The 27,310-nt window shown below is 41.3% G+C and overlaps 2 protein-coding genes across 6 annotated transcripts in view; one reads left to right on the top strand and one right to left on the bottom strand.

The window, feature by feature from the left end:
- ZNF277 (zinc finger protein 277) overlaps positions 1-12,030 on the bottom strand; it is a 110,993-nt gene extending 98,963 nt beyond the window's left edge. The window contains exon 1 of one of the 3 annotated variants that reach the window (XM_045062884.1): positions 11,855-12,030. In XM_045062884.1, the coding sequence (XP_044918819.1) occupies positions 11,855-11,945 (91 nt within the window). In that variant the 5' untranslated portion in view covers positions 11,946-12,030. The remainder of the gene's footprint in view (positions 1-11,854) is intronic. The other 2 variants (XM_013051030.2, XM_013051031.2) reach the window with 2 other exon arrangements.
- A 142-nt stretch (positions 12,031-12,172) lies between these two features.
- Positions 12,173-27,310, top strand: part of DOCK4 (dedicator of cytokinesis 4) — a 437,391-nt gene continuing 422,253 nt past the window's right edge. For 2 of the 3 annotated variants that reach the window (XM_004741944.3, XM_004741943.3), the window contains exon 1: positions 12,174-12,574. In XM_004741944.3, coding sequence (XP_004742001.2) covers positions 12,538-12,574 — 37 coding nt within the window. In that variant the 5' untranslated portion in view covers positions 12,174-12,537. Of the gene's footprint in view, positions 12,575-27,310 lie in introns of all 3 variants that reach the window. The other variant, XM_004741945.3, reaches the window with a different exon arrangement.

Raw genomic sequence — 27,310 nt, 5'->3', positions numbered from 1 at the left:
GTTTTATTTATTTATTTCATTACTAGCATGGACATTTTCCAAAGAACTCTGGCATTCTGAATATAATGGGGGGAATTCTCCTTCGAGGATGCTGCATCTCCCCGAAGCAGAACAAATAGTTATGCTTTTTGTCTCTACCCTGTGCCTACTACTCTGTTTATTTCCCCCCCACTTAGGACTTGGAAGTAAAATAGGAAAGCCATAAAAATGAGTGACAATGGTTATTCCTACAGACACAAGGTGAATGATCTCTTCTTGAACATGTTTACAGATGAACTCTTTGGGATGTCTAAGCTCCTAATAAACATGATCTGCTTAAGAGGAAAATGACCCAGACTAGCATTTCCCAAATCAAATTCCATGGAACACTAGCATCCCATGAAATGTTAATGTGTGCCAGTTGAGAAAAAGATAGTGTGGTCAAATATTTGGAAAACTGCAGTATAATATTTATCACCTCTTCACAAAAATTAGCACACTAAAGTCCTAAAGCAAGGAAGCTATCAGTTTAAGTCAGTAACTGTAAATTATTTGATCATAAAATTCTTTGCATGTGTAAAAAGCTATTGTAATACTTTTGTCTTGTGATTCTATGAAGTCCTGAAATATTGTCCCTTAAAAACATAAATGGCATGCTACATTAGCCCTACCTACTTCGATCCCATGGGCAGACAAAAACAATGAGAACACAATTTTCTATGAGTATCTCTCAAAAGCATGACAGAAAAAAAAGATTTTTTTCAGTCAATTACCTAAAAGTCAAATTAATTTATGCTTTAAGAATGTGTAAATTCATATGGTTGGATATACTTGGAATTTCATGTAATAAAAGGAAAACAGGATTGTGCTATTTACAGAAACAACTATAACTAATGGTATCTAAAAATATGACATTTAATGGAGGGTTATTAACATCATAATCAGTTCTATCAATAAACTCTAAAATGTTTCACAAGGAAAAAGATCAAGAACAGTAATCTTTCTCTGAGGCATCAAATTCCATGTAGTCTAAGGGTCATGAGAAAGAAAGGGTATTATTACCTTATACTTGAGAATTATATTACAACTGGCTGATTATTCAGGATTAATGAGCCCAGGGTTAGGAGTTCAGTGGCCATATGGGCAACTGTAATGAGATGTCTGGAGCTAGGCCTCTGCCAATACTGCCAATCAGCATGGTAGGGGTCTCTAAACCCACCAGCAATTTGACTCTGCCCCAGCAGGGGACCATCTCAAGCCAGAGGCTCTACACCAACCCCAGTCTTGACCTCATCTCCATCTGGGTCTAGGATGCTAGTCATTGAGCATGTGACTAATAGGTGGGAAGAGAGCCTCAGCTTGTATACCTTTTCCAGTAACTGAGTGCTCAACCCACTGCACTGATTCTGTAAGCTGTGATCTGATGAAGCCTCACCCAGAATAAACCTCTTAGCTCGTTTCTCTTAGGTCTTTTAATGGCTTGAGACCTGTCCCTAAAGCCCAGTTTATTTGTGATGGTGTTCCTACTACTGAAATACATTCTCTCCTTGACTAGACTTTGGTTTCCTGAAGGCTCCTCTCAATTCTTTTCTTGATTAGGCCTCGCCAGCCTAATTTTTGCAAGAATCCTGCTACATCAGTTCAGAAAGACTCTCCCATCCTCCGTATCTGATAAGTTCCTCATCCTCTACTATCCTCCAGGTGGTATCTCATTATCTAGTATCTCACCCTGGCCTGCCTGCCTTTAGCAAGAATCTCATCAAGTCTGTTTAGCCAGATTTCTAATTAGTAATTTTCTACCCCCCTGACCCCAACCTGCTCCTTGGCTAAAAATTCCCGTCTTTCCTTTTATTTGGAATTGAGCAGTTCTATACCTGTTTATATGTAATTGATGTCTGTTTTATCATCTTTGTGGCATTCTCTGTTTCTGGACCTTCCTTGGGATGGGGCCTAAGCAGACACTCAACCTCTCAAAGGGAGAATCTTCATATGCCACCTGCTGTGTCCCAGCATTATTTTTCTAATCTCAGAAATTTCTTTACAGCACTGAGCAAACACATGACTTCATTAGCAAAGGCATATTAGTAAATTCTAGTGTGGGTCTTCATTATCTCTTGCTTTGGCAAATACCCGCGCTTCCTGACTCATCGTTTGCTCTTCAATACATTGTTACCTGATTAAACTTTGATCTTGTCATTCCCTTTCTTCATCTGCAGAGCTGTGGGCTAACATTTGAGAGTAAATGATCTAGTCTCAACTCACCTTTTCAAACTTTTCACTGTTCTCATTTACCTACTATTTTCTCCAAGCAAAATGAATAGACTTGCTATCTCCCAAATATGCCCTTAGTTTTTCTATTGTTCCCTCCCTTTGCCCAGCCACGTAATAAATGCTTTTCCTTATTTCTCCATGTCCAAATCTTATTCAACTTCAAGGCAAAGCACCACCAGCTGATCTTAATCTCTTTCTTATTCAACTCTGTCTTGATCACTCTGATGGTCCTTAACATTTTCTACCTTGTAATAGTTATTTAGATACTTCTTATATCTTCCCTATTAGGCTGTAAGATCCTTGATGGCAAGACCTATCTTGTCTTTACCTTTGTATTCTATAGCATTTAAAATACAAAAGCTTGCATGCTGCATTGCTTAATAAATATTTCAGAACGAAGTTTCAGTTCAATTAACAACTTTCAGATTCAAACTGTTTATTTAAAAAATGGAAAGGTGAGGGGATAGAATGAGATGGGATGTGTCCTACTGATTTAGCCATAGTCTCACGGAATGACAGACCCTAGCAGTTACCTATTGCAGTGGTTCTCCACGAATTTTCTACCTTGATACCTGGTCAATACACCTACACACTCACATGTGCAATGAATTCTTAAGGGAATACCCAGATACACTTGTTTTCTTTGTACACAGACTCTAGGACAGACATAACTGGGCTCCCTAGCTATAAACCTACCTTCTCTTTATTTGATATTTGAACGACGCAGTTTAAAGGATGCTAATGTAAACAAATCACCTCATTTACAAACCAGGAGATCTTAACCATGAAGGCAAAAAACTTCTCTAAAATCAGAGTCAGTTAGAAGCATTGGTAGGATTAAAACTCAGGTCTCTGGCGCCTTGTCCAGTGAGCTTCCTATGAAGCAGTATGAGCTATGATCAACGCTGCTAGAAATAAACCTCAGAGTCCTAGTAGGTTATTAGCAGTACTTTTCTTTATGTGGGTGCATATTTATAAAGCTTCCAAACTTTTTTTCACTTTCTTTTCCTACCCTTCCTCTCCTCCAGTTGTAGAAATTAGGTGTACGGTGCTTTAACAAAGATAGTTTAATTGCTGTTACGTTACTATTCAACAACTGTTCCTGCTATTAATTGCTTTATAATGATAATTACAATTAGTAGTACAAGATATTTTCTTTTCTAATTGGCTATTACTGGTGAATAGCAGCTTGTTACATAACAGAAAATTGTGTTAAATAACCACAATTACCATTCTGAGATCCTTCTCTTAAAAAACAAATCTCTAAGTTTTTGGATAAAAACACTAAATTTTTATTTATTTATTTTATTATAAGGCAGGGCCTCTGTAATTACTTGTGGGAGGATATATCTTTCAGTTAAGAAAAAGCATGAAATGAGGTGAGTGTTGGAGAAACCAGGAACTGGAACATGCACTTCCTTTCTTTTAAAAAGAAAAACATTTAAAAGCTTTCAGCTCCTTAGTAAATGGATGCAAATTGCAGATTCAAATGTATCCACTTCTTCCCACACTGTGATATGGAAACAGAAAGGACTCTCCAATTAGCTCTGATGAAATATGATTGCAAAGCCCCACCAATCACATGGATATTTCCCATGGGTTATGGGATATAGGAACATATCCCCAGAGATAAAGTCAGGGGTTCTTCATTTTGCCTCATATAGGACCCAGGATGGAGCCAATCCATAGTCACCATTCAACCAACACCAAATGACATCACAGCATGGCACTGTAGAAGATGAAGTGATCCCAAGGGATATGTGACAGTCTCTGCCCCTAAAGGGTTTACATATTATAAAACCAAGAGTATGTCTTGACTCAAACTCTAATGTTGGTTAGTTTGTAATGCGTTGTTATATCCAGACTTGTGCTCGCTTCGGCAGCACATATACTAAAGTTATATCCAGACTTTTCTAGTAGTAGTAGTCATAATAACAATGAGGTCAAACAACTTGCTTGAGCTCACACAGCCTGTAACTGACAGCTACTTTTGAATCCATTTTTTCCATTCCAAAGAGCTGTCGCAGCTTCTAGTGACAGATCTTCATCAGCAGCATCATTCATCCCTATATTCACTGCTTCACTCAACCCCCCCAAAAGATACGTAATTAACTGCAGCATTTTCATGATGGAATGGAGATTCAGAGGTTAAATATTTTTTCCCAAGTTCACAATGCTACAAAGCAGCAAATTCATGATCAGAGTCCGACTTTGAATACATTTTTTCTTTCCATACAGTTCTACTCAATGTATACCATATTGACTTATATCACTTAAAATATTCTACCACTTCTCAATTGTTGACACCCCCCTCCCCAAATGAACCAAAGGTTTAAGCCTGTTTATTTCTAGAAACTTTACTTGGTCCCTAGAGCCAAAGATAGCACCTAACCCCAGTTGCCTATCTTGCAAATAAATGACACTAGTCACAGAGTATTGGCTGAGATGAAAAGAGAGACAGAAGACTGATCAGTTAAATCCAATGCCACTTTTGGAAAAAATGGCTCTGCAGACATCTGGGTCAATGAGGTCATTTAGAACACACTTGTTTCAGTGAGAGATGGCAATTTTTTAAGATGCTGTCAGTGAAAGGCCAATCCATTCAGAGTCTGATGAGTTTATTAAATAAATCATAGCAAAAATGAACCCTAATTCTGTATCAAAGTTCTCCAAAAACAACTAACAGAAACATGTAAAGAGTCAATCACTGGAGATGGTAGTATCCTGCTTTGTTTCTATTTACTCATAGATTTATGTTTAGAAGAAAGTATAATTTTTATTACACAAATCTGGTCAACATTTTCTTCAATTTTTCAAGATGGGAAGTGTATGTGTTGTGGAGGATGGCACTGTGCTTTTGCATGAATGTAAGTCTTTGTTGACACAATGAGAAGTGTATGTAAATTCCGTGTCTGCTACTCCAAGTAATCCCTCAACAGGAGCCTCATTATCAAATGGAAAGACCCATTAGAGTTGTAGTACTCAAAATTATTACCTATATCACCTCTGGCACACATGCTAAAGATGAGCTCATACCTGTATCTCAAATAAGTCACCATTTATTGAGGACCAGCCCATCTCAGTCACCAATCAACATTTCGGCAAGACAGATTTGATTATTACCCATTTTAAAGATGAGAAGTGGAGGTTCAGAGGTTGATTAATGTGCCTATGGGGGGGTAAGTAACCAGGATCTAATCTTACATTGGCCTGACCTCAAAATGTACACACACACTCTTTTTCCTATACTATACTGCCTTTCTAGAGTAACATAAGCTTTGGGACGTATTTATATTCAAGGAAAGTCTGTTTCAGACCTTATCCGATGGATTTAGTTTCTATGAATGTCATTATATAGTAAATAGGATAAAAGGTCTATTTTGGTTACTGTGCAAGCCACTCTTGCCTCAGTTTCCTCACTTATAAATGAAAAAGGGATACAGGGGATACTATGAGTATCTACTTCAGGTATGTTGTTAGGATGAAATGACATAAGACCTAGGACAGCATTTGAAACAGTACTTGGCACAGTTACTGCTCAACAAATGTTAGCTATCTGAATCAGTACCACCATTATTTTAACATCCTCTTTTATAAAATTTGTCTTAATATTCTACAAGCAGTTTCCACATATTTTTCATAGGAAAATAAATAATGTGCTAAAGGAAGCCTCTTCAGAATCTTACACCAAATCCACAGGGTGAGGTTTCCATAATTCTTTTTCTTCCATAACTCCCTCTAGCCTGTACCTTGCAAGGCCATCCCAGTGTGCAAGATTATCTGAACTTCTTGCTGACTCTGAATGTGGGTATGTGCGCAGACAGCTGGGGATGAGGGGGAAGCACTGCGTAGGGATGAGAAAAGGTATAAAGATAATATAAAAGGCTTTCAAAGCACATAGTTGCAATACTAGTACGGAGTACCAACAGACACTAATGACTCCCAGGAATGCAAGGGCAGACTAAGCAGCTATCACCAACACATTCCTAAGCTTCTCCTTAGTTATAACACAATGTAGATTGCTTCCTAAGTACATACAGAATCAGAGGGTAGGCAGCTTTCTAGTTCATTCAGGCATACCTTGACACTGAAAACAACTAATATAAATTGAATTCCAAGATGGTAAAAGGAAATAATGCCAGGCTGTCAGAGATATATAACTGAATGAAATAATCACAACAACTCTGCAAAATAGGTATTATATTCATATTTTCATAAATGCAGCAGCATATGCAATAAAGCTATTCACAACTATTAAACATCAGAGTTGAAATTCAAATACAGTTTTTCCAAGATAGGGTCTAGTTCTCTTCCCACTGTCATGTTAAATGTATGCAACTGGACTTGAAACTAATGCTGGAAATACGATGACAACCTGTGGAAAACCAGATAACTGCCAGACAGATGATGGTTCACTGATTCCAATTTCTATGCAGCAGCTCACTCAGGTATGGGTTCAAGGTTACAAGGGAAAGGCATGAAGTATTAAAAAAAAAAAAAGTAATCATTATCTATACAATACTAACACTTCACTTAAAAAAAAGACTAAAAACTACGTGAAAATGCTAACTATGATTCCCTCTGACAGAAGATCATATTCATGATGATATATTCTGCATTTCCGAGTTGGTGTGCATAACTTCCACAAGCATAAAACATATACTCATTTTTTTTTACATCAATTCCTCTGTGTAAAATAGCAGCCATTCTAAGTACTGTGAATAAATGTCAAACAGATTCTAACCATTAAACTATTAGAATGTTTACTTCATGCAGCTCAGATAAGCATTGGAGGCATAAAGGTAAAATAAGACAACTCTTGCCCTCAAGAAGTTCACAGTCTACTGGGAAAGGCAAAGCTGATCATAACTAACTAACTACAGTGTGATATGGTTAATTGTGATAATGGAGATGTGGTAAGGAAAGCAGGATGACTGAAGATGAGGCTGGAAAAGTAGATTTGAATCTTAAATGCCACACGGAGAATTCAGACCTCATTATACAAGCACGAGAGTCACACTGAAGATCTCAAGTGAGGATGCATGAACGCATTCGTGTTTTGGAATGTGGATTAAAGGAGGGAAAAATCAAGAGTCAGTGAGATCACTAGGAAGGTTTTGCAATCATCCAGGCTGGAATTAATTTCTGGTTAAACAATGATTAACTACTGACAAAGTGCCAAGAAAAGGTCTTGGCAGACAAAACTGAACATGTCAAAGTTTCAAGAACACAGTTTGGAGGATGGAGGACACAGACAATTCAGCACCAATGGTGAAGGTTAGAAACAGAAAAGGGGCTGAAGAGATGAAGAACAAATTCAAAAGATATCAGGCACAGAAAAATAAGGCTTAGTAAGTCATCACATTTGGGACATGAGGGCAAGACAGAAATCAGGGATGCTTCCTATGTTTCTAGCTAAGGTCTGCTGCTATTTATTGAAATAGCAAATATAAAAATGAGGAGTTCACACCACCTGCTACCCCCACTCTTAGAGAAATCACATATTAGTTAATAAGGTCTCCAGAGGAAGTACATTATAAATCCAAAATAGCATTCCCATGAGTATCATCTACTGAGCATGCATTTGCAGAGAAAAAAGTTAACTCAGTTAGAGTATTACAATATAGATACACAGGTTATGACTGTCAGAAAAAAATCACCTCCATCATAAAGATCTCCTGTAAGTACTGTCAGTTAATAAACTATATGTGTTATCTTACTGCCTGTGACTAAAAACAGCAAAAGAAAAAATATCAGTAATACATCTCTAAGTGTGATTTACTATCTGTTCTTAATTTACTATGTGTTACTTAATAGACTGTCTTGTATTTACTATCTGTTCTTAATTTTAGAAGAAAATATGAAATCCCAGTTACAGTTCAAATCTATGCAAAGCAGTGTTGTGCAAGATCAGGGACTTTTCTGGAGAGGGATGGAACCTCAGAAGTCTGGCAGCAGAGATCTCAGGTAAGGTACTGTACCTGCTTGCACACTACTTGGTGACATTGGAGTAGAAATCATCAGTCCTAGGACAGTCAGCACACAGACTGATATTTTAATTAGACTGAGAGTGAAACCTCTTAAAAAAGACAGTTTTCATCAAAATCAAAAGCTTCTGCACAGCAAAGGAAACAGTCAAAAAAACAAAGAGGCAACCCACGGAATGGGAGAAGATATTTGCAAATGACAGTACAGACAAAAGGTTGATATCCAGGATCTATAATGAACTCCTCAAACTCAACACACACAAACAGGCAAACATATCAAAAAATGGGAAGAAGATATGAACAGACACTTCTCCAATCAAGACATACAAATGGCTATCAGACACATGAAAAAATGTTCATCATCACTAGCCATCAGGGAGATTCAAATTAAAACCACATTGAGATATCACCTTACACCAGTTAGAATGGCTAAAATTAACAAAACAGGAAATAACATGTGTTGGAGAGGATGTGGAGAAAGGGAAACCCTCTTCCACTGTTGGTGGGAATGCAAGTTGGTGCAGCCTCTTTGGAGAACAGTGTGGAGATTCCTCAAGAAATTAAAAATAGAACTTCCCTATGACCCTGCCATTGCACTACTGGGTATTTACCCCAAAGATACAGATGTAGTGAAAAGAAGGGACATCTGTACCCCAATGCTTATAGCAGCAATGGCCACGGTCGCCAAACTATGGAAAGAACCAAGATGCCCTTCAATGGACGAATGGATAAGAAGATGTGGTCCATATACACTATGGAGTATTATGCCTCCATCAGAAAGGACGAATACCCAACTTTTGTAGCAACATGGACGGGACTGGAAGAGATTATGCTGAGTGAAATAAGTCAAGCAGAGAGAGTCAATTATCATATGGTTTCACTTATTTGGGGAGCATAACAAATATCATGGAGGACAAGGGGTGTTAGAGAGGAGAAGGGAGTTGGGGTAAATTGGAAGGGGAGGTCAATCATGAGAGACTATGGACTCTGAAAAACAATCTAAGGGGTTTGAAGTGGCGGGGGCGTGGGAGGTTGGGGTACCAGGTGGTGGGTATTATAGAGGGCACGGATTGCATGGAGCACTGGGTGTGGTGAAAAAATAATGAATACTGTTTTTCTGAAAATAAATAAATTAATTTAAAAAAAAGACAGTTTTCAAGAAACTAATGATTTCACAGGGAAAGACATTCTTGAGAATCTAAGTAACTGCTTAACAAAAAAAATACAAATATACTTTTAGTATCATTATTTCCACCTAAAACTTTCATCATACTTTGTAAGCTTTGAAATGAATTTGAATAAAGTTACAGAATAATACATAAATTATTAAAGGGATTTTTAATGACAACCTTACCTTATAAGAGTGATATAAAAATCAACCATTAGTTCTCCCATTGACTGCTACAAATTAGTAAGAATACTTGTCAGCTACGAGCCAAGATGAGGAATTTTTTGGTTACAGATAATTCTAATTCACTGCTGCTTAATACAGTTTGAAAACAAACTGGAACATAAAATTATGCTTTATAGCGCTTACTCAATTCAATCCAACAGTCATTTAAACATTGGTCCTTGATTAATGATTTCCTCACACTGGTAAGCACAGGGAAAAAGAACACTCATATATTACTGATAGTTTTGTATACTGACATCTTTCAAAGAGAAAATCTGACATCTTTCAAAATTTTAAACCTGTGTTACCTTTGACCCAGCAATTCCTTAAGAAATACACACCAAGAGGGAGAAGGACATGTAAATAAAGTTATTCACTACACCTACTACATGTTCATTAACAGAGGAATGGTTAAAGTATGGCACATTCATTTTATGGAATAAAATGACTGGCACAGTCCTTAGAAAAATGAAGCAACAAATACACTGACATGGAAGAGTGTCTATAATAGATCATTGGGAAAAAGGAGGCTGCAGATCTTTGAGCTTACAAACAATGATCCGTTTTTATTTTTCAAAATTAAAACAATACAGATGTTGTCATGTAGGAATACGTGAGAAAACACACAATGAACTTTTAAAAGTTGTTATTTTGGGAATGAACTGTGTGGTGGAGGAACCTTCATTTAACTCAAAGGCACTGGCTTCAAATATTATTATGAAAAAGAAATTTTTAAAAAAGATTTGATCTATTTATTTGACAGACAGAGATCACAAGTAGGTAGAGAGGCAGGCAGAGGGAGAGGGGGAAGCAGGTTTCCCACTGAGCAGAGAGCCCGATGTGGGGCTGGATCCCAGAACCCTGAGATCATGACCTGATCCAAAGGCAGAGACTTAACCCACTGAGTTATCCAGGCACCCCTATTACGAAAATTTTTATAATAACTGAAGATGTTTAAAAGTTCTACAATGTTTTTGAAAGAAATTCCCAATTTTCTTTTTTATGAGTTAATATGTGAGATAAATTCTTCAAAGATTCCATCTTTAAATGTTAAACAGATAGCCAGACCTCTGGAACCTTGAGAATCTGGAAAACCTTACTAGTATCTTACCATTCGGTAAAAGCCCCCAAATGAACTGCTTAGGGCATAGGCATAACTATTTAAAGTGGGAGCCTATCAAAGAATGCTTTGGGAGAGGTATTAAAATAATTTCAGAGCTAGGAAGTTCCACTGATGAGCAGTGGGAAGAAATTGCACTTTATCACTGTGCTGCTGAGTAAAAACTCAAGACTAAATGTCAATTTAATCGTGAAAACAAAACCAAAGTAACCCCCCAAATATCAAATAAGGACAGAGAACCTTTAAGCCCCAAACCATGTCCAGAAAAAGACAACTTGTACTAAATTACACATCAAGCCAAAAAAGAAAGGAAGTGGGCGGGAACAGATGCACTAAAGGTAAAAGAATACGGATCGGAATCCTCAAAACAATCCGCCATGGCAGCCTCCAAAGTTTGATTTTTGATCTCTACAGCGGATCAGAGGGCAACTGAAAAGACACGTAGAGCCAGAGTAGTTGCGATGATTTTCATAACCACCTTCAAATTTTCTCTGAAGCCCTGAGTGCAAAATACTACTTCCTTTCCTCTTTTTCTAAGGACTCGGCCAGGGTCCACAGGCAACCCTGGAGATGGCCTGGGGCGATCAGAGAGGTTGTTGAGAAACACAATTTCCCTTCAGAGGCCGCTCCAGCCAGCAATTAAGCAAATTTGTAGAGTGGAGAGAAGTGACCGGTCTGCAACTGGAAATCCTCCTCGCAAACCCAAATAAAACACATCGCCCGAGGCCGGCGGAGGCAGGGTACTGGAGGGGAGAGAGCTGCTGATCCAGGAGTCACAATCACACATGCGCGAACAGGACTGGACACACACCCACCCGGCTCGGAGCGCGAAGCTGCGAGCTCCACACGGAAGACAAACGCTCAGGGAGCTTCCTCGGCTTCGCGGAAAGTCATTCTATTCCATTTTGTCTTTCCTCCCCAGAGCGTTCCCACCCGGGAGCCGCCTCGGACCCCACCCCGCCGGGCTGGCCCCGCCCGTGGCCCCCTCGCGCCCAGGTGGCTTTAGAGCAGGCAGGCTCCCGCGGCTTGCCTGGCGATCGGCTGCACTCCTGATCGCAGAGAAAGGGAGACAGACCATTTACACTTCAGGGGCACCGTACTCACCCTCATAACTGACACCCGCGACTTTGCTGTGGTTGCCCTCACAGTCCTCCTCCCCTCCGGCAGCAGCCCCCTGGGTCTCGGGGGCAGCCATTACGCGGCAGAGGAGAAAAAGGAGGGCCGCCAGCCTGGTCTGGAACCAATGGAAACGCGACTGGAGGCGAACTCCCCATCAACGCAGGGTTTCCTTCAGGTCCTCTCCTCGCCTTCACGTCCTGGGCCAATAGGATGTGGAGAGCGGTGCCTAATCCCCGCCCCCAGCCGCTGATGCCACGCCCCTTTCCGGGATGGCGAGGCCCAGAACTACAATTCCCAGCGTGCTGCAGGGACCCCGGGACAGGGAGGGCTGGGAGAGGCGCTGGCGGGCGGGGGTGCGCCGGAGAGTATCCTGGCTTGTAGCTTAGTTCAGTGAATCAGAACAATGACTGTGCCGCCGGGTTCCCGGGAGCGCGTCGGAGGACTGTGAGCAGCCGCCGCCGGGAGAGCGGCGGGCGGCGCAGCCTCAGCTGCGCGGTTGTCAACGCCGGGTTCGGGAGCTTCCAGCGCCGACCCTGCCCAGCGCCCACAGCTCGCGCGGAGCCGCCGGGTTCCAGCGTTGCAGCCGCTACTCGGGAACTGTGCATTGTTGTGAGCCGGAGAAGGCGCGGGGATTACAAAGCCCAAAGACCCCGGGCCCCCCTTTAGCCATGTGGATACCTACGGAGCACGAGAAATACGGCGTGGGTGAGTCTCCGCGGAGCGAACTTTTATGCCTCTCTGGCCCGAGCGGGTGCGCATTTCGCGTCCTTGCCCCTGCGCCCCTCTGGCTCCGCGGGGCTGGAAATGCCTAATCCTGGCATCGCGCTGCGGGTTTGGGGCTTTGCCGAGCCAGCTCGGGGCAGAGGGGTGTGCGCCGGGGTCTCGCCCCTCACCGCCCCATCGGCGCTTCCCGCACCGGCTCCCGGAGCGCCGGGACGGCTGGAGGAGCGCGCGGCCAGCCCTCCCGCTGCGGGCTCTGCCTGCGGAGTTTGAAGTGGCGACGGGGCGTGTGTGAGTCAAGTTGGAAGAGGAGAGCGAACGGCGCTCCTCTCCCTCGTTCCCCTTCTTCCCCGGAGAGGGCAATGGGATGCAACGATTCCCCGGGGTGGAGAGGGAGACAACAACTACTGCGCATAGAGAACACCCCCAAAACAGAAGGGAGGCGCAAAGCCTTTTCTTCGGCTCCACATTCTCAGAGTGCGGAATGTGGCACCGTCCTCAAAAGAGCCGTTCTGACAGACCGAGCCCGACCCCAGCTTCCTTCCTTCCTCCTATCCCGGGTTCCTGGGGTGCGAGTGTTGAGGGGCTGGGGGATTGGTAAATTTCAACATCTGCGCCTCTTTGGTCTTTGGAGGGGAACGGGTATTTCAGCAGTGTTTTTACTTCTGGCCACCCTCTCGGCCGGGGTAAGCGCGTTGGGGGTTGGTGGAGGACAGCTGTGGAGTGATAATGGGGAGGGGGAAATCGGAAAGCCTGGGTCTTCGAGGCGAGGAGACAGATTTTAGGAAAGGACTACTCTGACACTGGCGTTCGGAAGAAAAGGAACAGGGTAGCGCTCGCGGTTCTGTGCAAAGGTGAACAACAAAGGACATTAATGTTGACTGATGAATACAGGAGTCTCCCTTCCTTTCCCTCCTCCCATTTCAGGCTGATTACAGTTCCCGTTTTTGTTGTTTGATTTCAGCTGGGTCTCCCCTTGACAGTTAGTCCTTTTAGGGTTGTGGCTATTAAGAAGCCAGGCTTTCTGACAAGCCTGCAGCGGCCAAATGCAATTATAACCTCTCAGAAGGTTTAACAGGCTGGAAGCGTTTTGGGTTTTACTAACAATCTTTATTTCCTATAATGCCCCGTCCTGCTGATTGCTGTACTTTTTTTTTTTTTTTTTAATTTGGGTACAGAGCTAGTGATTTAGACAATGTGTAGGTATCTGCTTATGTTCTAAATTAATTTTCCTGTAATTAAAAAAATTTGGCAAACCTTTCCAGGGAATCGTAGTCATAGGGGATTTTTTTTTTTTTTAAACTTCCCATAGGGATAGGACTTTGGAGTCCACTGAAAGGACTGTATGATTAAACAAAGTCATTCCTGTATTTTCATTAGCTTTCATTCTGACTGTGGCCGTTCAGCAAGACAATAGTTTGTCCTAGACCCACCTTTGGAAAGGGGCTCCAGTTTTCCCTCTCTTCAAAGTGGGGAGAGGAACCTTTGCCAGGCACTGTACTGTCAAAGAGTAGATGTTGGTGGTTATAATTTTCCTTCTGTCCCCTACTCCCACTCCCTTTTTGGGTAGATTAACCCTTGCTAGGAAAAGATACTGCCTTTGCTGAAATGGTGAGGGACTGGAGTGTCCCCCTTGTCACTCACTGGGTTTAACACTCAGTGCAGGAAGCACAGATCCATCCAGCAACACTGTCCCGCTTGGAGTCGATCCCAGATGTTGCTTTCTTCCAAGTGTTAAATTATACAGATTATGGATGGGATTTATTTTCTTGATTTCTTTACGTGCCAAGTCACAGCTGGGTGCTGGTATTGATTAGTTTTTCTCTCTCCTTTCTTTATAAGCCTTGGGCAGAGGCTTAAAACACACTCTGGGATTTCCTGGAATGGCAAACCGGATATTATCGGTCAAGTGTTTTGGGCTGCAGCAGACACCTTGCTTTTGGGTGGTTGTGATTTGTTTGCAGAGAAGGGGGAGATGGAGATGGAAGGGTAAGCACAGCGTTGGGAAAAGGAGGTTGAGTTGAAGGTGAGGATAGAGAGGGGTCTGCTCATTTATACAGTATCACACATACAGGAATGTTAATCTTTTATCATTAATTTTTGAGCATTTGGCTTATGAAATGCTTAGCTGTTCTTTAGAATCCATCTGTTAGGCGTGTGCATTTTGTGTATGTGTGTGTGCGTGTGTCTGTGGTGAAAATTTTGCTAGGATACTTAAGTGTAGACTTTATTTCTCACCATGGAGAGCACTATTTGCAGCTATCTATGCTGCAAGTTTTTTTTTTTTTTAACCTTGGTTTAAAAAAAATACATGTGCTTTTCTCATCTAGTTCTTATAAATACTAAGGAAGAGATATTTTACGGGCAAAAATGTTTGGTTGTTATCAGGTGTAGTAGTAATTCAGTTCCTCATTCTTTGAAATAAATAAGTCTTTGTAACTTGTAATAACTGAAGTTTTACTGCACATTGTATATTTTTCCAATGATACTTCTTAGCCATCATCAATTATATATGAGATAATTATGTCTTTATATATTTCTGTTTTAGTTTCAAACAACATTGTTAATATGGAGAAAATTAAATTTCATACCTATAGTAAGATGTATCAGATAGAAATTCCTTTTCAAACCTGACATATGGGCATTCTTGATCCAATTGATGGGTGGTCTTAAAATAATGTATACTTATAGACCTAAGTGTTCTGATTCTAGAGAATTAGAAGGTATAGTGATAAAGCTATAGTCCTGAGGGATAGGGGAACTTGTCTCTTTAAAACTATATTACTAGGCACAATGATAGACATATTTTATCTTGGGAAATTCTGGTTAGCTCTTGGTCGTAGGCTAGACACTGCTGCCAGCAGTGTGGCCTTAGGTAAGTCATTTAACCTTTCTGAGTGCCTGCCTTTTGGACAAATGATATCCAAAGTCCTTCCCAGTATTAATTCTTGAGAGCTCTTCCAAACAATTGTGTCCTTTGGTTAGAAAAATACCTCCATGGTGCAGAGATTGTTATAGGAAAGACACTTTTGTTGTGACCATACCACATGGTTTTTTAACTAATATCAAAGGTAAGCAAAAGCTACTTGGCAGGCTGCCAGAACCCAGGTGATAGTTACTCATTTCAATCTGTTTGATTCTCTTTCTCTAGGAGGAGCTCCTTGGGCAGTGACAAAAGCATTCTTGATAGACACCCCCCTTGCAAATTTCCTTAGGATCACTATCTGCTTCCTGCATGCCCTCATCAGTCATACCTCCCTTCCCTCCCTCAAAAGGATGGGAATTAGTCACAGGGAAAGTTACATTATGACCATTGAAGATACATTTCTGTATTCATTTGTTCAGTATCCATGTATGCACAGGTTTCCCAGGTGAGCCAGAGCGCCTTACTGGGCTGCAAACTGTGTGCCTCTCAACCCCAGCCAGATGTTTAACATGTGTGAGCTTAGAGGGAGATTATATACTGGATAGGTCAGTGCAAAAAATTCACGAGCCTTCCTGTATTCTACAGATCTTTAGGATATCTTTTCTTTGAAAAAGTGTGCTTTAATGGTAGCTTGTGTGGGAGAGTTATGAGTGAGTGTGTCTGTCCTCTTACCTGTTTTTCAGTTTTTTAGCTACTAGTTTCTTGAAATGTTTCCTATTTGCGGTATCATGTGTCCAGATAACATGTATAGCTAAATAGTGATGTGCTGCCTGAAATTATTTGTGGCACTTAGAGCCTGGCACAGCATTCTTCACTTTAAATGGGAAGCAAAGAGGAGTGATTTATATCTCCAGGCAAAGCATCACTGAAGCAGAGCACCTGGGTGGCCCATTGGGTTAAGCCTTCTGCTCAGGTCATTGTTTCAGGGTCTTGGGGTTGGGCTCTCTGCTCAGCAGGGAGCCTGCTTCCCCCTCTCTGTCTCTGCCTGCCTCTCTGCCTACTTTTGATCTCTCTTTCTCTGTCAAATAAATAAATAAAATAAATAAAATCTTTGGGGGGAAAAAAAAGTGCCACTGAAGGGCTGTGCAGAATGGCAGCTGTTATTCTTGAGTCCCTCTCTTAGGGGAATAGCCTCTAAACGTGTTTCCTTCTTTTGGCCATTCTCCTAAGGGAGGAGGATTCTTTCACGAGGCACTAGAAACCCAGAGATACTACCCTTCCTCTTTAGTGTTGTTTTTTGTTTGTTTGTTTTGTCATTTTTTCCTGGAGGCAGTGTGGTTGGTTTCCTGTGAAGGAGATTTACAAATTTTGAGAAACATTAGGCTTTCCTATCTCCAGCTTTACTCTTTTGGAGACTACATTTTCAGAATTATCTTTGATTCAGGATGTCCAAATTTCTAGCATAATGACTTCGTGCTGTGAGCATACATGGCAGGGAAACATTACACTCTAAAGAATCCCGACCAAAATGCTGTAACTGTAACATATTAATACAATGTTTTATAGCTGAAGAAAATACTGTGAAGTTATTTTATTTGGGTATACTCTCTGAAATAGAATGTTAAGTTCCATCTAAGGGATGAAGAAGCAACTTCATAAGAGATTAAGTGACTTAATGTCAGTGACTTTTAATCTTGGCTAGGAAATATATTGAATAGGAAATAGATTTATCCAATTAATCCATAATATCATTCATAATAGGAAATACATTTACTTTCCTCATTTGATGTGTATACACAAATACCATCAGCACCAGCCCACACGCATAAGAATACAACAATATGTGCTCATATTCTGTGTGATCTTCTATTCTTTATCATAAAAAAAAGTTTATGTTAACTTGACTTTAATGACTTCTTTTTTTTTTTTTTTTTTAAGATTTTATTTATTTATTTGTCAGAGTAAGCACAGGCAGACAGAGTGGCAGACAGAGGCAGACGCAGAAGCAGGCTCCCGCTGAGCAAGGAGCGCAATGTGGGACTCGATCCCAGGACGCTGGAATCATGACCTGAGCTGAAGGCAGCGGCTTAACCAACTGAGCAACCCAGGCATCCCAACCTAATGACTTCTTAGTGCATCCTGACTCACAGTTTGAAAAGTCCTTCCTAAGGAAGGACTGGAACTTAGACTTTTTTGGGTTTCTGGTCAAGTTCATTTGTGACGTTTTTTTTTTCCTTTTGTTTTGATTTTTTAAACAGTTAGATGTTTGTGTTTATTTTTGACTTAGAATTTAGTAACCATACATAACTTTTTTCCTTCAGTGTTGTAAAAATCTGTCTCTTTATGTACTATTTCTTATTATAGATAAAACAAATATCTAAAGTCATCACATGCATTGTATAAGTTGTCTCTTCAAGTTCATGTGTAGTCTTCCAACTAGGATCTTTTTGACAAGGATTGGTATGCACTACTTAGTGACCAATTTTGGATGTTTTCTATGTGATTTCCTTTGAGGATGATCTCTGGCCCCTGTAACAAGAACAAAGACAGTAAACCTACTGAGCTATATTGTCAGTTATAGCATTACCACCCATCATCGTTTTTTGCTTTTTCTCATGTTGCTTGCTGATTATTATTGGAAGAAACAATGCAGGTTATATAACTATTTTTTTAAGGCACCTTGATGCCTTAATTTGTCTTTTTTTTTTTTTTTTTTTTTTTAAGAGAGAGAGCATGCACACGGGGCAAGGGGTGTAGGGGGAGAGAATCTTAAGCAGGCTTCATGCCCAGCACAGAGCCCAACATGGAGCTTGATCCTACTATCCTGAGATCATGACCTGAGCTGAAATCAAGAGTTGCCTCTTAAACCCCTGAGCCACCCAGGCACCCCTCGCCTATGACTTGAAACTGTAGAAGGTACAGCATATAGAGAAGATGCAGTTAATGCACAGATGAGAATAATTCTTTCTGCTACAACATGGAGATTATCAGCAAATTCTTTTTTAAAAAACTCGCTTTGTTGGAAATATGAGCAGTATGAAACTTAAAAGCACACATATTCTTGCTTGTGGAGGAGGGGGGGTGGCTTAAAAATGAGAAAAGAGAGATTCTTGCAGTAGATGACTTGGGAGAGTGCTGGAACCAGGTTAGCAAACCTTGTATGGTAAAATCCGGACGGATCTGAGATGGTTAGCAGATGGGAAGCAACAAGGCTTCGTGATTGGATATGAGGAGTTTGGGAAAGGAAGACGTTTAGGGTGTTTCTCTGGTTTCTGGCTACAACAATGGGTAAAACATATGAGACATTTTTGTAGGCGTGGCAGGTTTATGGTGTAAGGTGGAGTTTCCTTTGGCCACCTTGATTTTACCATACCTGTCAAATGTTCAGGTGGCCTAGCTGGTAGGTAGTCAGCCAGGAGCAAAGGAGGGAGGCTTTCGAGAAGAGAGTGTGGTTACAGAGATTTTTGGTTTATGTGTGATGATTGAAGTGGTTGACCCAGATAAGACTTTATTCATTGTATTGACTTTGATTACGTAGTCTGCTTGCTCACTCTAAATTTTAAAGTGACAGGCCGTAAATTTCTAAAGAGCAGTCGTCTTGGAGCACTTTATTAATATGGAACAGGGTACTCTAAAGGAAGGAATATTACCTGTCCAGGTAGAATAGGTAGTAAACTAAATTTTTATGGTCTTTTCTTGCTTCCCATTAGTGCCTTGCCTGGCTAAGGCATCAGTTGCCTCTATTTCTGTGACAGTTCTCTCCCAAGCAAGTATCTCATGCCAGATTGTGCATGTTTGTGAGATTTCACCGACAGGATGTTGAAAAACAGAATGAACAAATATTTTAATAAGCAAGATTTATACATCCCTCAGACAGCATATAAGTGCATACACATATCTAAAAATGGGAAAACCCTCAGATATCCAAAGCAGGGTATTAGTACATACAGATTTTATGTGTGTGTGTGTGTGTGTGTGTGTGTGTTTGTTAAATAGATAATACCTCTTAGGAACCACAAGGTCAACTTTAGACTTCATTAAGTTATACTACTGCCCTCCTGAAAATTATGTCATTTGAAGTAAGGGATTCCAGCTTAAGATGGCATTGGGCTCCCTTCCCCTAATGTAGACTGTCATAACTTCCCACTGAAATATCCATAAATGCACATAAAGAGGCAAACATTGATAATATTAAAAATCAAGTCTGACATAAGGCCTGTTGCCGCAGTTTGGGAGTAATTTTCCCAAGGCAGGTGGAATTGGATTAAGGAAACCCATTGGTGGTTTCTTTCTGCTTTCCGTCATTAAGAAGAACAGCTTCAGTGACCTGGGCAGAAGGACTATCATCTCTCCCTGTCACCAGCTTAGAGGTCAGGTTAGTACTTTCAACTTGGAGTGTTTCCTTTCCTGCCTGAGGCATCTATGGGCCTTCTCTTTCCACCTCATCTTTATATTTCCATTGAGAGATAACCATTTCCAGAAACAACTGGGATGGGAAGGGGGTCGGGGGGGTGGGTAGCAAGGATTCTATGGAAGATGCCACTCTGTCTTTGAGAAGTATACTGGGGTTTCTATAAGAAAAGCTATTTCCTGGGTGCTCTTGAAGAGCTGTAGTAACAAAGCATGTTGGGTATTGTAGTTTCGCCTGCAGTCTCTTGGCGATGAGTAGTGGGATAAAAGATGAGTCACCTGCATTGCCAAAAACCATGGCATATGGAACGTGAGGGCTTATAGCTGGGAACTTGGCTCAGAGCTGTGCACATCAACCAGATTTTGAAGGAAGGCCTGTAAGGGGGAATCAGTACATACTTTTATTTTCAGCCATGTTCAAAGCACTGCAGGGAGTTTCAGAACCAGTGGTCACATTTGTGTCCCTAAAAAGAAGGAAAGCTACTAAATCTGGAAACAGGCATGTGTCACTTAGTAATAAACTAAAACATGACTTTCTCAGCTGGGGAGGAAGAAGGGAAAGCAAGACATTCACATAGGGAGGCTGTTGGAAATTGCAAGTACATATGTGTATTACCGACCCCTATTCATGTCCGAGGTGGATGTGCCAGGAAGAGGAGGCTGGTGGGGTTTTTTCTGGATATGAAGTTAGCAAGTCTTTCTCTTGATGAATTGGATAACCATTCCTCCGCCAAGTTGTGAATCATTTTCATAAACCAAGTAATTTATTTATTTTTATAAGTATTAGTTGGACATTAACCTCAAAATGTCTTCTTGAAATCTTTAAGCAGAAATGTAGATTGGGTTCTATTTCTTTTTCTTTTCTCCAGAATAAAGTATCTTGTTTGTCACTGTGTAGGTAAACATGTTCAGTAACATGGGCATGTGTGTATGTGAGGCAACCGAAAATGGCCCTCACCTGGGTCCTGGGGAGAGGAGGGAGCCTATTGGTAATTCTCCTGAAGTGTCCAAAGTTGGTTGAAGAGTCTGTTTGTTGGTGGTAGAGCTTCCATGATGGCAAGCCTAAGAGGTTACCTAGGCTCTCAAAGAAACATGAAAATTCAAACATGAATGGGTGGTTATAGAATGAATGAAGATAGAAGAAATTGTTGAGATTTTTCTCCAGAAATCTGGATAATAAACACTAACAAAAGATAGAGGTATTCTTACAAAATTACACACATAGAAAGTTTGTTGTTTCTTCAATTTGCCTTTTTTTTTTTTAAAGAGAATTGTATTTGTATTAATTTTCACTGAATACTCCTAGCTGTAATTTATAGAAATTGATTCAGACAACCAAATATTTGCATTCTTGGCTCCATGTTAGAACAGTAGGTATAACTTATGTTAAAAATACAGTGATGAATGTTGAAATGGGAAAGTGCTTAAGTGAAGAATGGGGATACAAAATTACAAAAGTTGCTGTGTTATTATAACCAATTGTTTCGGTTGAGAAATGGTGGTTTGTTTTGCCTTCCTACTTTTAATAGTTTCCAAATTAACTTGCATTTCTTTTACAATTAGAAATAATGATCTATTCTCTTCTATAAGCTGACCAGGATTAGAGGTTAGACTGATGGAAGCGGAGTCTGAAATGCCTGAATTTACTTTGTCATTTATGTCTAGGAAGTAATCTGTTCCAGAGTTTCAAAGTGGCTTCCTTGGTGTACCGTCTTGATTATTGTGATGGCTCTGCCCTGTTCATGCTTCCTCAGCCCCAGTGAATTTGTGCTTTCAGATGACCTTGAAGTAGAACTCTTTGAAAAAGAGCCCTAATCCTTCTTTGAAAAAGAGCTTCAGACGAACTCACCTAAGATAAAAATGCTGTTCTCTCCATGAGGTATTCATTTAGAGAACTTTGAATGTAGGTGTCACTGCTCGCTTTCCCATGTTCTGGGAACTCAGTGGGCCCTGGGATCATTTATGCAAGAGAAATTCATCCACAGAGTCAACCAGTCAAAAAGGTTTTAGTTAGCAATCGGGAATAATTTCTTATTCATGGATGTTACAGACTGAATGTTTATGTATCCCCACCACTCAAATTCATATGGAAGCTCCTACCCCCAGCAAGGCTATAATTGGAGTAAAGAGGTAAGAAGTAACAAAAACAAGGGCACAAAGGTAGGGCCCTGATTGGATAGGATTAGCCTTCTCTTAAGAAGAAACCCTAGAGAGTTTACTTGCTCTCCGTGCACATGCAGGTCTTAGTGTTTGAGGACACAGTGAGGCGCAGCCAACCACCAGCCAGGGAGAGGTCTCTGGCCAGAAACTGATCCTGCCGGCCCTGTTCTTACACTCCTAGCCCCCAGAACATTGTGAAAATAAGTTTCTGTCATTTAAACCACCTCATCTATAGTGTTTTGTTATGGCAGCCTGAGCTAACACAATGGATCTAAACAGTTTTGGGTACTACGAACAGGGACAAAGGGAATAGAAGCTGAATCCTGGACCTCAGTATGACAGATGTAGTCAGTGTAGATCCTTATCCTGGCTGAAGTCTGAGCCCCCTAGCCCACCCACAGAAGCATGGAGTTAGCTGAGTCAGACTGTTGATGATGATTATCTGCTCTGGGCTTATGTTTATTTGAATAATGGCAGTTTTGCAAAGGTGCTTCCATTGTCTTAAGGGATCAAACCACTTTGGTTGCCAGCAAAGCTTCCAACTAGAAAGCATCTGGAGAAGTAGGATCTTGAGATGCTTCTTTTCTTCCTGTTGTAATTACTTATAAAGAACCTGAGGTGATAGGTCTGACTATTGAGGCTAGCATTTGAACAGGTAGATGCCGTTTGTTATACGGAAATTTGGTTGGAGACATCACTTTGGTATCCTTTGTTTTTGAAAGGCCTGGGTGGCTCAGATGGTTAAGCATCTGCCTTTGCTCAGGTCATGATCTCCACCAGGTCCTGGGATCAAGCCCCTTGTGAGGTTCCCAGCTTGGGAGGGAGTCTGCTTCTCCCTCTGCCTTTCCCCTTGCTTGTGCTCTCTCTGTCCCTCTCTCTCAAACAAACGAATAAAATCTTGAAAGAAAGAAAGAAAAAAAAGAAAGACGGGCTGGCTTGGATGTCGAATGCCAGCTCCCTGAGGTGAATAAAGCAATATTTGGGGAAATTCCCCCTCCTCCTATTTTCTATCCTTAAATATGTTTTTCCTGTTAGCTGGTAGTACATCCCTCTAAGAATTCACTTGCTACCTATTTTGTTTTCCTTAGTGGTAACTATAAAGGAGTATCCTGTGACTCATTGATGACTTACATTGGATGATTATTTATTGAGAATGTCTGCTAGGTATAAGGCAGTGTGCTAGCTTGGTGGAACATATAAGGAGGTATAGATCTGGATCCATGAACAAGTAATAAATTGAGACATGTATCATATTTTTAATCTCACTTAATTTATACATTTATTCAAAGTACGTGTGATCAATTTTTTAAAAATTCAGTAAGGTTCCCCCCCCCAAAAAAAAAATTCAGTAAGGCAATGCATAAACAGAGAAATCAGTGTGAAGGTTAAGACAGTTATTTCCCCTCAAGTTTTCAAGTGCAGATAAGGACTTGGGATGTTGGTATTATTCACTTGTGAGCCTGAGGAAACAGCCCTGTGGAGGGAGTGTCTCATATCCTGGAAAACTCAGAACTTGTATAAAAGAATAGGAGTTTCAGTTTGAGATACTCTGCGTAGAAGTGAGTCACCAGCTGCCAGGATTGTCCAATATAAACACCTGAGCCATGTTGTACTTTAAATAGCTGGAAAACCTTTTTCCTCTTCCTACTGGGCATTTTCCATGTCCCACCCACCATGTCCCCTTACCCCGTCCCCCAGCACAACCCTATCACCTCACCCTGTTAAGTACCTTAGAAAATGGTTTGCTATTTCTTGTAGTTTCCTTCTAAGATTGGGCAGAGGAAGAAAGATAGATCCAGTATTTCTCGCTCTTCTTCAAGAAAATTTTGAAGCAACAAATAAAAACCATAGTAAATGTGTAAGTTACAGAGAAGTAAGAGTGGGTAAGCAGAGAAGAAACTTAAAAGATGGAATGTTTGTATGCCTGTGGGATTGGTCCCATGCAAGCACAATGAAGCCTTAGTGCCAGTCTGGAAAGAATGAGTGATTTGTTCAAGGTGACCCAGCTGGTACATGGCAGAGGTGAGATTTGGACACACTGTCCAAGTCTGGAGCCTGTAGCCCCTTCATGGTACCACCATCTTCTGTGCACACAGTCAGGCCTACAGCAAGTCTGGGGACCTAGCCTCAGGCTTTGGGGTTCCATGGACAGTGGTGAAGACATTGGTCACCATTCTTGACTTTTTAAATGAGATGCTGGTGTTAATACTAGAAGTCTGCGCAGTAAGTATGGGTATCCCCTACTTTGCAAAAGTTCACCCTACACCACTTCACTTTTATGACAGACCTATAGTAGTACCTGTTTTTGCAGAGTATCCAAAGAGGATTGTTGTTTTTACAAAAAAAAAAAAGAAAAAAAAAAAGGCAGAAAGTGAAAATACCCTTCAGCATCTGTTTTGCAGAGAGCTGTTGGAGAGTGACACCACTAAGCGCTTCCCCTGGAACCACATTCAGCCTCTCAGCATCAAGCCACCTATCAGAAAAGGCTGAAGAGAGGTTATTTTTTTTTTGAGTCTGGGAATGCTTGTAAATTTTTCCATGTGAATTTATGGTAATTGCTTCTTTGTCTTACGCATTTTCTTATGAACTTTCTTATGAAAGTTTTCATAGGATTGCTCTACTTTAGGATAGCAGGGGAAACCTGTACCCACATTGTCCTTTTGTTCTAGCAATGGTTTCTGGTGGTGATGGTGGTCAGCCGCACGGTGTGCTGTCTGCCTGTAGGTGGGGAGTGGGATACAGCACAGTAGTACTGGAGAGACCACGCGATGGGTCAGGAGTTGATGGTGCCAGAGGGGTGTGGGGAAGGGGGTTTGAGAGGCAAGGATGAGACCATGCTGTGTAACCAGAAGGAAAAGAAGTGTGTATCCATGAATGAGGGTGGACCTTAGCCAAGCCTCACCAGCAACAAGGAGGAACCGTGGAGTAAGACCCCAAGTTCTCAGTGAGCAGGGGTGTGTGTCTGGAGATTAGAAGAAGGAGAGGTAAAAGGAAGGGAGCATCAGCATTGATGATCAGAACCACGGAAGCCTTCATCTGTGAGGCTGATGCTGGTAGCTCTAGCTTCTCATGGACGCGGGCATCTCACTCTGCCCCATCTGTGCTTGGGGAAGCCTCATGGTGCAGAGCCAGTGAGCTGGTGCCTTACACAGCCTTGGTGTGCTGGAGAGGTACCCCTTGTTTAAATTACTGCAGTACCTTCTTAATAGGTCTCCTATGTAGTCTCTTCTTTCTCGAGAACATGCTCTGCATTAGAGTGCAAGTGATGTGTTTTTGCAAAGTGAATTTTTGTTTGGTGGTGTGCATCTAGAGAAACAATACCTGTGGTGTTTCCTTTGCAGTTAGGGTAGAGTCCTTTCATGGCTTACAAGGCCCTTCTTAAATTGGCTTCCATCTGCAGTCCGGTCTAGTGTCAGATGGTTCTTTCTCCCATACCCTGGGCTCCATCCTAGGGAACCCCTTAACCTTTTCTCAGATTCCGGGTCTCTTTCCTTGTTGGAACTCTGCCTTCCTTGACCACCCTCTTTCCCCTTCTTTACTTGGGAAGCCTAACTGTGGTGTCTTTAAGAGTTTCCATTTCTGACTGCTCACAGAAATGAAAACTTGTCCCCCGTTCCTCATTGTGCCTGCAGCTGCCTCTCTCAGGACCCTTCTTACTGCTGTTCGACACTGTCTGCCATTGCTACAGGCTCCTGAAGCCTTTGAAACCGGAGATGCTGTGCTCTTCAGCTTCGATCTCCCTCGATAAATACAGAACTAGCTTTGAGTAGGCCCAGGAAGTGATGAATCAGTGAATGAATGGTCTTAGTCCATTCAGCTTGCTGTAGCAAAATACCACAGATGAGGTAGCTTTATAATCCACAGAGATTTGGTGCCGGCATGGTTAGGTTCTGGGGAGACATTCTTCTGGACTGCGGACTTCTTGCTGTGTCCTTACCTGGTGGAAGGACCTGTGGAGCTCTTTGGGGTCTCTTTTGTAAGAGCATCAATCCCATTGATGAGGCTTTACCCCTGTGACCTAAACATCTCCCTAATGCCCCACTTCCTAATACCATCACACTGGGCATTAGGATTTCAGTATACAAATTGGGGAGGCGGATATGAACCTTCAGACCAGAGTGAATGGGTCCTTGGAAGAAGGGGAGATCTCTAGGCTTAGTGCGTTGTCATTATTTGTTAGGTTTCTGTACCAGGTTGCATAGAAAGCATAAACCAGCCTCTGAGAAGATGAAGCGACTAGACTGGCAGGAGAAATGCCCCCAACATCCGCCAGTGTTAGTCCGGGGGAAGACAGATATTTGTCAGAGAAGTGACAGAATTTGTCGAGAGTCTAGGAAACTACCTATGTAAATTCTGAAACACACAGCACTGTTCTGTTTATTTTGTGACCATATAAAATTGGCATTAAAAAAAATCCACATAGAGAATAAAAACAAAAAAGGTGTGAGTGCTCTTCCGTGACAAGATCCACTGCTAAGCACTTAAGTCTGTGAAGACAGGGCTGGATTTTTTTCTGTTGTATCCTCTGTGGTTAGTATACTGTTTAGTACATACTTTATAATATGATTTATACTATGAAAAACAAAATAGATTTTGAGTCTCTGTGGGTAGGTCTCAGTTGTTAAAGGACTGTTCGCAAGTCAAGTCTCCACAACAGCACGTGGCTGGCTGCCTGACTCTGTTCACATGCCAGACGATGCTGGGGCACATCTGTTTGTCACATAGTCTGGCCACCACGTGATTAGCAATTGTAGAAAGTCTTCTGGCTAACACTGTATCTTAGACTAACACTGTATCTTAGACATTTTTTTAAAATTTTTATTTTAATTTGGGTTAGTTAGCATATAGCGAAATGTGAGTTCAGGTGTGCCGTATACTGATTCAGCACTTCCAGACATCAGCCTGTGGGGTCAGGAGGCAAGGGCGCTCCTTAATCCCCATCACCTGCTTCCCCCCCCATCCACCTCCCTTCTAGTTGACCAGTTTGTTCTCTACAGGTAAAAGTCTGTTTAAACATTTTAGTGCTTCTTTCTCGTTTTTTTCTTTTCCCGACTTGTCAGTGATTCAGCTTTGCAACAGAAGTTTCATGCTGCTGCTTTTTCAGAGTAAAAGTATCCTAAGATTGCAAGGCACTTATCAACAGAGAAAAAAATCCCACCCAAACTGCTACCCAATATGCACTTAGCCTTTGGTGAGAAACAGCCCTGTCACTGTACTGTAACCAAAAAAATACAGAGATCTATGGCATGCTGAAGAGATACACGACACTTGTCATTCATAGTTTC

Source organism: Mustela putorius, unplaced genomic scaffold (assembly GCF_011764305.1).
Source record: "Mustela putorius furo isolate JIRA1106 unplaced genomic scaffold, ASM1176430v1.1 tig00003845_pilon_pilon_pilon, whole genome shotgun sequence".
Taxonomy (NCBI): domain Eukaryota; kingdom Metazoa; phylum Chordata; class Mammalia; order Carnivora; family Mustelidae; genus Mustela; species Mustela putorius.
The sequence above is the reverse complement of the archived record's forward strand: the minus strand, read 5'-3'. Positions and strand labels throughout refer to the sequence as shown.